We start from the raw sequence: 11,326 nt of genomic DNA on the forward strand, positions 1-11,326 counted from the left end.
TCAACTGCATACTGACCAAGTTTGAAGCCGATCGCTCAAAATCCCTAGGAGGAGTTCGTTAAAGTCCGACGTGTGCAAAAATCAAAAATGACCAAAAATTGCACTTTGACCCAAGATGGCCGCCTTCCTGTACATTTTAGGGCATACCTCCAAGAGACTTTTTTTCTTGATTTGACGTGTTCTACCTACAGACCAAGTTTTAAATCTCTACGATGTACGGTTTGTCCTATTTCACATTAGGGGGCGCTGTGGAGCAGTTTTGCCACGCCCATTTTTGATTCCATTAAAATACTAAAATTTTTCGCGGGGGACAATTTTGGGTAAAGTTTGATGACTTTTTGAATATGTTTAAACCTCCAAATTAGCGTTTCTATGCGGACAAGAAAAATAATAAGAAACAGTACAGATCCAATAGGCCTTCGCAGCTGCTGTCGCTGCTCGGGCCTAATTAGGAATCTAACAATCTAACAATATCTAAAATATGAGCTAAGATAAACTAAACTAAACTAAATGTACAGGAAGGCTAAATAAGCTAAAACTAACGGTACAGACGACTTTCTAATAGTACCAAAGGCCCGCTAAGCAGCCAACATTGGAATTACTAATTAAAATAGTGAAGGAGGGAGGGGGGGTGGGTGAGGGAGATGACTCAGAAACAGCGGAAAGTGTGCGTGTGTGTTTGTTAGAGACGGTGAGAAGACGGTGTAATGTATGTTGTATGTGTGTGTGTTTGCAGATAAGTCCATGAATCACGTCACAGAGGCCATTGTCCTTGATAATGTGATGGAATGTTTATCAGCCAGCCCAGAGCAGATCCACAGATGTCCTTAGGCAGAGGGAGCAGAGCATCTTGTTTACATAAAATCTGGGGAGAAATTGAAGATAGCTGACCAAGGTCAGCCTAGGGGAGCCAAATTCACAAATAATAATTGTTTTGGGTCAGGACGACTTGTTTTTGTCTGCCTTGAAAGTCTTGCTGATACTTCTCAATGGTGAATCCAAACAGCCAAATCCCAAGACCATTCCGCCTGTTTCGAGCGAGCAACTTCCTCCAAGATGTAACCCATATTATTCATGAGTTCCAGAACCCCAATTCAGTCTGCGGTCCTGTAAAAGGATTGCATCCAACGTGCGATTCAGCTCCTGTAACCACACAGTTTAATTGTTGACCGGCGAACCCATCAAACGAATTTGATGATAAGTTAGGTCACTGCCTTATCCAAACAGCAGAAATCCTGTTATCAAAAATCCAAATATGTAAAGATCGTTCACGTCTTGCACAGACAGACTTGTCAGACAAACAATATTCCCTTTTCTCCAGGAATCCATTGTGTATCCAGCAAAGAATGTCTTATCAGGGCAAGCTGGCTCTCCTTTGGTCAGCCTTCCCGTCGAGAAAACTTGATCAATTGCATTGAGAGACCAGCTGACCAGATCCATAGTTTATAAATTTTGGAGAATATGAAAAGAGAGGCTGGGCAGAGAGGCAGAGAGAGGGGGGTGCGGTTCAGGAGACAGAAAGACAGAGAGAAAAGAAACACGTCCACCTTCCACCAGGAGCAGGTCACCCCTGATAGCACAAACTTCAATTTTTTTTTCATGCTACACTTTCTGGATAGACACCAACTAAACTTTCTGCAGTGTGGTAGGGAGCGGCATCCTGCTGAACGCAGCCATTAAGGGATACTGTTTTTCTCCCCCAAAAATCCCTAATTTCAACTTTACCTTTTTGAACTGCTAAGTACTTTAGCAGCATTTAGGTGGTCTCAGAAAAAAAAAAACATAAAAAAATATTTTGTGTTTTTTTTATTATTATTTTCATTTTTTACAACACGAAACATCAGTTTGGCACTATTAGTCTTCCAAACATCACAGGTGAGTCGACAGGTAAGACATGCTGCATCTCTCACCTGATAAAAAACAGTAAATTCCAGTTTTGTCAGTGGAGCTGCAACATTTAGATGACTAATTTCAGGATAAAACTAAAAGGACTTTGTCAGACGTCAATAACAACAAAAAACTGAAATAAACTCTTTAATAAAGGAAAACAAGGAAAGTAAAACATAAATTAATTCAACAAGCAAAGAAGAGCTTTGAAACAGTTTTTTACGTATTGTATGTTACAGTTTTGAGGTGAAACCCACAGACATTAGTTCAGCTTTTAAATGTTACATCTTTTATTTTTAAAGATCTTTAGTTTCCACATCAGATTTTTGAGACGCTCTGAAACGTTCACCTCCTGCAGGAGAAACAAGTCCAACTCGCTGAAGGAAACTCATCCTCTGTCAGACATCTGCTGACCACATGACCTTTATAAGCCTCAGCTACTGCTCGTCACTGATTGGCCATTGCTGGCTCCTCCTCCTGCTCTTCCATTGGCTGGCTGCTGAAGCCGCTGTCGACTGTGGCATCTGATTGGACAGAAACAAAAAAAACCAGGTGAGTTTAAACTCATACAGTAAACCTGGATTTTTTTTTCCATCTGTCCCCAGTCCATCACATGGACTGGGGACAGATGGAAAAAAAAAGGGACAGGGTGTCCCCCGTCTCTTGTACATTGACTGTTGGAGATAGGCACCAGCTCTCCCATGACCCAGAAAGGAGGAGCAGGTAAAGAAAATGGTGGATGGATTTTGTGTTCTGTGTATTTTTAAACAAATGTGCCTCTGACAAATATTTTACACAATATTCTAAAAGTTCAGACATTTTTAGTAAGCTAGATGTTTTTTTTTGTCAGCCTTCGAAACAAGTTTTTCTTGTGTTCTGAATTTGACTCTGTGATTGTTGCTGTGAGGATGTCCAGGTGGTTTTCTTTATTAATGATCATATATTTAGAAACCAGAAGACAAAGTTATCAGAACATGTTGATCACTAACAAGCTGTTATTCTGAACTGACTGCAGGAAATTAAAATGATTGTCCTCCTAAGGAAGTCAATAAATAACTGCTGCAACTAAACTGACTGGTCTCCATCAGTCCTAGGCCAGTGAGATCCTGGCTTTAGTGTTGGAGGTGTGTAACTGTGTTAGGGCGCCCTCTGGTGGTCCACTGCTGAAACTATATGACGTAAAGATTGTAGCTTGAATTCATACAGCCTGAGCACCGAAAATGATGCAAAGACTTTTAGTTTCTTCTTCTTACTTTTTCTATCAAATCATCTTTCTTTTTGTGGGCTTTAACATACGGAAAACCAGGAAAACTTGGAAACACAAATTGGCTCAACAGCGCTACCTATTTTGGCAGCACAAACATCAACTTTCACATAGAGGTGTAGAATTACCACTACTCAAAAGTACTACATGTTATTTCCTTAGGCCCGCCTACTGAAAACAGGATGTTACTCTTTTACTCATGAACGTCATTCTCGGACCAGCTTTTTCTTAACTTCAAATGTCAGATATTAGATTATAGATGATATTCCTTTGTTTTCGGTTACACCTAAATGGTAGCCATTTTGAATTACAGTCCTCATTTTGAAGCCAGTTTTGCCCTGTTCAGCCCTTACATTTGAACTAACACCTAGAAATCTAGATGATGTTTTTGCACAGAGGCATTATGACACAGGCTGGAGTGTCACTAAAGTGCGAGGGCCGTTCATCACTGCTTGCAGCTTTAATTCAAACTTGTTGTTGACTAAAGGTTGTTAATCTTGATATTAATCTTTTCTGTGAAATTACAGACTTTGTTATAACTGTTTTCATAATGATGGAGAAGTGAACCCTTTCTGAAGTGGTGCATGATGGGTGAAAGTTAGGTTTAGTAGTGAACAGCTGTTTAAAGATATTTTCTGATCAAAAGCAGTGGCGGCTGTTGGGGATATTAGGTGGGTTAGCTATCGTGTACATTTTACAATCCTATCGATTGCATTACAACAACAGAAGCACCCCATCTGTGATACTGAACAAGCTTTAAAAACAACTTCATGTCCCTTTTTTACCACAATGATACCACAATTTTACCACAAGAGTGGCTAAGAAAAGCCTCACACGCAAAGTCAGCAGATCTTTGACCCTGGGTTGCATTGTAATCTGTGCTCTAACTGTAATATATGTTAAATATATGTTACCAGAAATTATCACAGCTGATTTGTAGCTTGTTGCACCAAACTTCCTAACACAATCAATTCAAAAAAGGTTAATAACTGCAGTAATAACAGAAAGATAATGCTCGAAAGCTCAATAAAACATGAGGTGTTTGGAGAAGTGCATACTTATTTAAAGAACTCACATCAACAGGTAATAATCTGTGTTGGTTTTTACTTGTGTTGGTGGTTACCTGTGCTGTGTTTGTCGTCTTGTAGCTCGGTGTTCCTCAGCAGTCTGACTCCTTCTGTCAAACCGAGAGACTGAAGAGCTTCAACCAGAACTTCAACAGGACCTCCACCCACCTGAACAAATACAAAAAGACAGGTGAGGTCACTTCCTGTTTGATACAAGTTAAGTCCACCTACTTTCAATTCTAGGGCTTTCCTGTAAGTCATACAGGTGTGTCAACACAATACCACGGTGGAAAGACCTCAGCAATGACCTAAGAGAAGCAACTGTTGCTTCCCATCAAGCTGGGAAGGGTTAAAGGTCATTTCCAAACTTTTAGGAGTTCATCATTGTATAGAAAGAAAGATTATTCACAAGTGGAAAACATTGAAGACAGCTGCCAATCTTTCCAGCAAATTTACCCCAAAGGTCAGACTGTGCAATGCTCAGCTCCAGCTTAGACTCTACGGGTCAAAGGTTAAAGGTCATGACAGGACAATTGGAAAGACTCAACAAGTGTGGCTTGTTTGGAAGGATTGCAGGAGAAAGCCTCTTCTCTCAAAAAACAACATGACAGCTCGACTTAGGATTGGAAAGTGTCATCTGAAGGAACCACAAGACTTTTGGGATAAAACAAGACCAAAGGACCAATGTTTACCCAGAAGGCACGGCAGTAAACACAGCATATCAGCACAAACACCTCATATCAACTGTCAGCACGGTGGTGGAAGGCTGATGGTTTGGGCTCCTCGCAGTCATTAAGTCAATCATGAACTCCTCTGTAGACCAAAGGACTCTGGAGTCAAATGTGAGACCATCTGTCTGACAGCTGAAGCTTGGACCGAACTGGGTCAAGATGCAACAAAACAATGATTCCAAACACAACAGCTAATCTACAACAGAATGGCTTAAAAAGAAAAGAACCACAGTGCTGCAAAGGTCCAGACCCTAACCTGATTGAAATGCTGCTTAGGACCTTCAGAAAGATGAGCAGAAACAAACGTCTGCAAAACAACAATGGAAAGAAGAGTGGGCCAAAAGCCTCTCCACAACCATACGAGAGACTAGTATAAAAAACCCCAACTAAGAGTTATTGCTGCTAAAGGAGTTTCTGCATTGGATGGACTTTTTCCATTTGAGTTTAGATTTGTTCACTTGACATAAGATTTGATTAATTTTAGAACCTGATAAAAAACAGTTTTATTACGTCCTGACAGGTAAAACCTTAGACCTAAAAGAAGGTGGGCTTTCTTTTTGTCATCGCTGTAAACCATCTGTTGTTTCTCTGAACTGAGGGTGCTCAGAAAACCATAAAAAAACTTATATCCTTTTATCCAGTACTGACTGAAACATGCAGTTTACCTATTAAACTTCTTATGTTTCAGAACCAAACAAGCTGGTTTATCAATTAAAGAATATCTGACTGCTGTAAGGTGTCACTGACTCTGAAGGACAGACCTGAGGTTGGACCAGGTGTCCTCTCAGGTATCACACTTGAACATGTTACCTTGTAGTGCTGCAGCAGGTGTTGGCACGGCGTCTGACTGTCCCGGTACAGGTGAGTTAGCGTCATCATACCCAGCTTCTCAGCCAGCTTCATCCAGGGAACGTCTCCGACACTCAGAACCTCCACCAGCCGGGACAACGTGTCCTCGTCCAGCGCCGAGTGCTCGCCTTCTGTAGCAGCAGCAGATTTACGTTAAACAAGTTCACGGACTGTACTTATATAAATGGACTGTATTTATATAGCGCCTTTCTAGCCAATCAGGCCACTCAAATCTGTCCTCATTTACACAGCCACACACACATTCATAAAGCACTCTACAAAGCTAATCTGAATAAATCATATAGCCTAATCGGTGCTTTAAAACTCCATTTAAACACCGATGGGTCACACATCAGAGGCAATGAGGGGTTCAGTGTTTTGCCCAGGGACACTTCGACATGTGACTCTTGCCAGGAATCAAACCTCCAACTCTCTCATTGGAGGACGACTGCTCTAACCACTGTCCCACAGCCGCCCAACATACAACCAACAACTCACAGATCTGAGCTGAACAAACCTTCAAAGCTGCTGCTTGGTTTGATCTTCTTCGGCCGACTCGGCTTCGGACTCTGTCGGTCGTTCAACACGTTCTTCACCTGAGGAGAGGACAGGAGGGGAGACGAGGTGAGGCAAGACACCCCTGAGCACAAAATAATCTGAGAGAACAGCTGAATAAGGATTGTTTTAGTTTACTCAATTTTTTGACAACAGTACATTTTACTACTTCTCTTGCATTTTTTTTTCTTCTGAAGTTGTACATATATAGACCTTTTTTAATACAATTATTACACAGAACGCATTAAAATGCCAAGCAACAAAGCATGGCAAAGATAACCACTCTACAATCACATATAAGACATTCACAACGCCTCTTCTGTTATTGGGGCAGCATGTGATGTGTGTGTGCAGGAAAAGTGAGCTGGTGGAGCAGATAATGTTTTACTAGTAAGGGTAACATGGGTCTTCACCCTTTGGTAAAGATGGATTTCTGTAGCCTAGGTGAGGATGAGATTTGCTCCATCAGATGAAGGTCCCACACCTTTTGGATCCATGGAGGGGTCCAGTTTCAGGTATTTAATGGTGACCCATTTTAGTGCTGCAGTGAAGAATATGTTCAAGAGGTATTTTTTGGCCTTGCTGTCAACACAGTCAGGATGTTCTCCTAATAATGCTACGACAGGGCTAAGTGGAATATTCGCTTTGAAAACTTCCTTGAGAGGATGAAATATCTCCATCCAGAACAGGCGGAGTTTAGGGCAGAGCCAGAATATGTGGTTGTGGTTGGTAGTGTGTTGGAGCCATCTTAGCAGTTATTTCTATTGTTCTGAAGAATCTGGTGACTATTTTTTCATTTGAATTCCCTCCGTGTTTTAAATTTGTGGTTTGGTGCATTCAGCGCATGTCTCCTTCCAGGTGTCGGCTGATATACTCTCAGTCGTTTCTTCCTCTAATTTGTCCTTCATCTTTACAGAATTGTGCCTAAATATTTTTGAAATTACATGAAACAGTTTGCTGATGACTTTCTTCTGTCTACTCCCCTTTTGTGTAACTATTAGGAACCCTTCAAGTGGTGTAGGATTTAGGAGTTTTCCTCAGTCTTTGTGTACTGTCAAAAAAGACCTTGGTTGTAGGTTTCTGTAAAAATCTGTCCAGGGAAGACCGAATTCACTTTTCAGACGTTAAAATCTCTTAAAATTTCCATTTCAGTAATTGATGTTTGCAGTCCAGTTTGTAATGTGTCCATTTTTAAACCCATTATTTACGCTGTTAGGAGGGAAGGTCTTCATAAATGCTTTGGTAGTCTAAATACTAACTGAATGTTGTTCCTGATTTTTTCCTCCACCAAGGAGGATATGTTTTCAGTAACATCTGTCTGTCTGTTTGTGCACAGGATTACTCAAAAAGTTATGAACTGATTTTCATGAAATCTTCAGGGAATGTCAAACATGGTACAAAGAACAAGTGATTCAATCTTAGTGGTGATCCAGTCAAAGGTCAAGGTCACAGGTAACTTCTTTGTTAAAAACTTGTCTCTGCTTTTACATGTGAGCCCTTTGTTACCTCGGTCAAGAAAGGTATGTTTTCGGTCGTGTTTGTTTGTCTGTCTGTTAGCAAAGATCAGGTAAAAACTAATTAACAGATTAGGATTAATTTTTTCAGGAAATGTTGGGCTTGTCCCAAAAAAAGGAGAAAGAACTGATTAGTTTTTTCATCATCTTGATGGTGATCCTGATCATGATCTGGATCACACTGTTTTTCATTGACACTATGAAGGAGGTTTGCACTCTCTAAGTGCTTCTAGCAGATGTATTTTTTTTGTCCAGACTGACATTTCTTTTACAGGGGTATCTAAAAACAGTAATGTCTGCGGAGTTTCGGGGCACTTGTTTTTCTCTGAATTGAGCTAGGAAGTGTACGTATCATTTTGAGTTTAATTTGTGCAGCCCTTATGTAATATCTTAATTTTGGAAGATCAATGCTCCCATCTGACTTGGCTAATTGCAGGGTTTTAGTCAGGGTAGTCTGAGTCAAACATTCCTTCAACTCACTTCATTCAGCATGGCCGAGCAAAGAAAGGGGAAAGGGGAGTTTGTTTTTTTTTAAGTCTTGTTTTGAAGCTGCAGTTGTTACCTTCAGACAGGTAGCGAGGTCCAGAGGTGTGTGTCCTCCTGCAGGTCTCTTGCGACTTTTGACTGTTTGCGTGGCAGCATCTCGCTCTGCGAGTTCCTTTCTGATTGGTATGTTATCCTCCTCATCGGAGGAAGAACTGAAGAAGAGGGGCTCGTCGTTCTCCATGTTCTTATCAGCTCCTGAAAAACGCTGTGATTAACCACTTGCTTGTTCTGTTACATGTTGTGTTACATGTTGTGTGACATGCTGTGTGACATGCTGTGCAGAGCATTGTGAGTTGATAAGTCACCTGCAGCCATGAGCATGGCACAGAACATCTGGGGACCAGATGTAGCAGCGTGTCATGTTGTGTGTTCTCTTACATGTTGTGTTAAGTGTTGTGCTGTGTCATGTGTCATGTGTCATGTTACATGTTGTGTTGCTTGTCATTTTACGTGGTGTGTAATGGTTTGTGTTATGTGCCGTGTAACCAGTTGGGTTACATGTGGCGTTATGTTTTGTGTTACACAATGACGTAGTGTGAGTCAGTCAGTGGTGCGACTCACCTGCAGCAATGAGCATGGCACAGAACGTTGGTGAGCCCACACTCGAAGCCAGGTGTAATGGTGTGTTTCCTCCAAACGTGCAGGCGTTAACGTCTGCTTTCAGCTGCAGATGACACACATCCGGTTAACAGTCTGGGCCAAGTGAGAATAAGCCCCACCCCGTTCCTGCTGTGAGTGTTTGTTACCTCTGTGATGAGCGTGCAGGCCACCTTGAACAGGTTTTCTCTGACAGCCAGGTGAAGAGCTGTGTGCCCACTCTTCTGCTCCTGGGCGTTTATTTTGGCTCCGCCCTCCACCAGTAGACGGAGGCAGCGCTCGCCATCCCTCCTCACAGCCAGGTGGAGCGGCTGAAGACCTGAGGGACACAGACATGTTTTTTTGTTTCCTCAAACCTTTAGCTACAGAAGCTGCACAAGTGACCTGGCTCTGCCTCTTACCCTGGTAATCTGACGTGTTGACCAGGTGGGAGTGGCGTTCTCCCAGGTGAGTCAGCAGTAGGCGGAGCATCTCAGTGTCTCCGCTCAGTGCTGCCAGGTGGAGGGGGCTGCGGCCATCTTTGTCCACTAGGCTGGGGTCGGCCCCCGCTCTCATTAACAGCTCCGCCACCTTCGGCTGCCGTGTTATCACTGCCAGGTGGAGGGGAGTCTGATGGGGCGGAGTCAGAGGGCAGGTGAGAGGCAGCATGTGATCACATGACACACTGTCACAAATTTACCTGCTGCAGATGATTGGTTGTGTTGTTGTCTACAGCCATGGTCAGAAGTTTCCATTCACTCGTCGTGAACACAAATGTCAGATTAATTTATTTGAAGGGTTTATTTTTCAGGGTGGAATGATTCTACAGTAAGGGTGAAATGAGGGGGAGGGGGGCTCTGAAAGGTAATGTCAGATTTTTTTTTTTTTTTTTTTTTTTTAACCACAAAGTTGACTGATTCCTCTCAACTGAAACAAATTCATTTCAGGTTCAAACTTTATTTTCTGAGCTTTAAAGTCGACAAATCACAGTGTGAACTCCAGCGCTCAACAGGGCTTGAGTAGTGTGCTGCATGGTCCTAGTGCCTGACCTGTTTGTGTAAACTGATGTTACAAACTGTCAATGGCAAAGGCCGAGCCGTTTGGACAGAAAGACAAGAGAGATGTTTGGGGGACCCGAGGTGAGGCTTTCAGACCTAACAACACTGAACCAACTGTCAAGCATGGTGGTGGGAGCATCAGGCTGTGGTACTGGTCCATTTCACAAAGTCAATGGAATAATAATGAAGAGGGACAACTTCCTCCACATTCTTCAACTTCATCTCAAGTGCACAAAAAATGTATACATATATTTAAATATAGAAATATATTTCAGCAGATATTAAAATTAGGCTTTGATTATTTGTGTTTATAAATAAATATTTTTGTTGTTTCGGTTTCATGATGAGGGGATGGAAACTTCTGACCACAGATGTATCAGTTTCAGGTGGTTGGTTGTTGTGTTCTTTACCTGCTGCAGGTGGTTGGCTGTGTTCAGGACTCTGTGCTGCTGGCTGCTCAGCAGAGTTTGGATCAGCTGCTGGATGACGGTGGTCTGCAGGTGGATGATGGCCAGGTGTAATGGACTGACAAGAAACAGACCAGTCAAACCAGTTGCTACAGGAGTTATCATCAGATCAAGAACTGTTTGCTTCGCGTTTTTGAAGCTAAACTCCTCCTGTCCCTCTCTGAATGCAACTGGATCAGGAGTAAAACTGGACTCACGTGTCTCCATTGGCGTCCTGAATTCCACACAGATGTCTCTGCAGGGCGAGGAGGACGCGGGCGTCTCCAGTGCTGCAGTACTGTAGCAGGGCGGCGGCGGTCTGTTGGGCGCTCTGAGACACCCGACTGCTGAGCGTTGCAGCTGAAAAACAATAATAAATTTGAAAACCTCAACAAATCGACAAACAAACATGTACTTTACACTCGCAGCATACTCTCTTACCAATCTGAAGCAGCTGCTGCTGCAGTGGCGAGCTCGTCTGTGAATCACTTCTCAGAGAGGCAACATTAGTCTGAGGGGTGGAGCCTGACATCTGAGTTCCTCCCCCTGAAGTAAAACCTGTGAAGTTTCCTGCATAAAAAGCTCCGCCTCCACCTCCTGTACCTCCGTTCACCTGCTGGTGGAACTGGAAACCTGCCGAGACACAAGCAGCTACTGGTCAGCAGTTTCACCATTGAAACTTGGCCCCATTATGGAAACAACGGAAGCGCCAGTGGCGCTGAAGCCCCTCTAAATAATTTTGGTGTCAAAAATTTTTTTTAATTTTTTTTTATACAAAAATTCAATATAATGTGGCCAGAATATGAGTTTAAATAAATAACCATATATTATTT

At 42.4% G+C, this 11,326-nt stretch overlaps 1 protein-coding gene across 6 annotated transcripts in view; it reads right to left on the minus strand.

The window, feature by feature from the left end:
• Positions 1–2,020: 2,020 nt before the first annotated feature.
• nfkb2 (nuclear factor of kappa light polypeptide gene enhancer in B-cells 2 (p49/p100)) overlaps positions 2,021–11,326 on the minus strand; it is a 31,552-nt gene continuing 22,246 nt past the window's right edge. For all 6 annotated transcript variants that reach the window (XM_037973557.1, XM_017433650.3, XM_017433651.3 and 3 more), the window contains 11 exons: positions 10,935–11,126; positions 10,712–10,853; positions 10,458–10,572; positions 9,412–9,619; positions 9,160–9,329; positions 8,975–9,077; positions 8,430–8,608; positions 6,316–6,394; positions 5,760–5,929; positions 4,275–4,386; positions 2,021–2,411 (listed from right to left, as the gene is read on the minus strand). In XM_037973557.1, the coding sequence (XP_037829485.1) occupies positions 2,335–2,411; positions 4,275–4,386; positions 5,760–5,929; positions 6,316–6,394; positions 8,430–8,608; positions 8,975–9,077; positions 9,160–9,329; positions 9,412–9,619; positions 10,458–10,572; positions 10,712–10,853; positions 10,935–11,126 (1,547 nt within the window). In that variant the 3' untranslated portion in view covers positions 2,021–2,334. The remainder of the gene's footprint in view (positions 2,412–4,274; positions 4,387–5,759; positions 5,930–6,315; positions 6,395–8,429; positions 8,609–8,974; positions 9,078–9,159; positions 9,330–9,411; positions 9,620–10,457; positions 10,573–10,711; positions 10,854–10,934; positions 11,127–11,326) is intronic.

This window comes from Kryptolebias marmoratus, linkage group LG22 (assembly GCF_001649575.2).
Source record: "Kryptolebias marmoratus isolate JLee-2015 linkage group LG22, ASM164957v2, whole genome shotgun sequence".
Taxonomy (NCBI): Eukaryota; Metazoa; Chordata; class Actinopteri; order Cyprinodontiformes; family Rivulidae; genus Kryptolebias; species Kryptolebias marmoratus.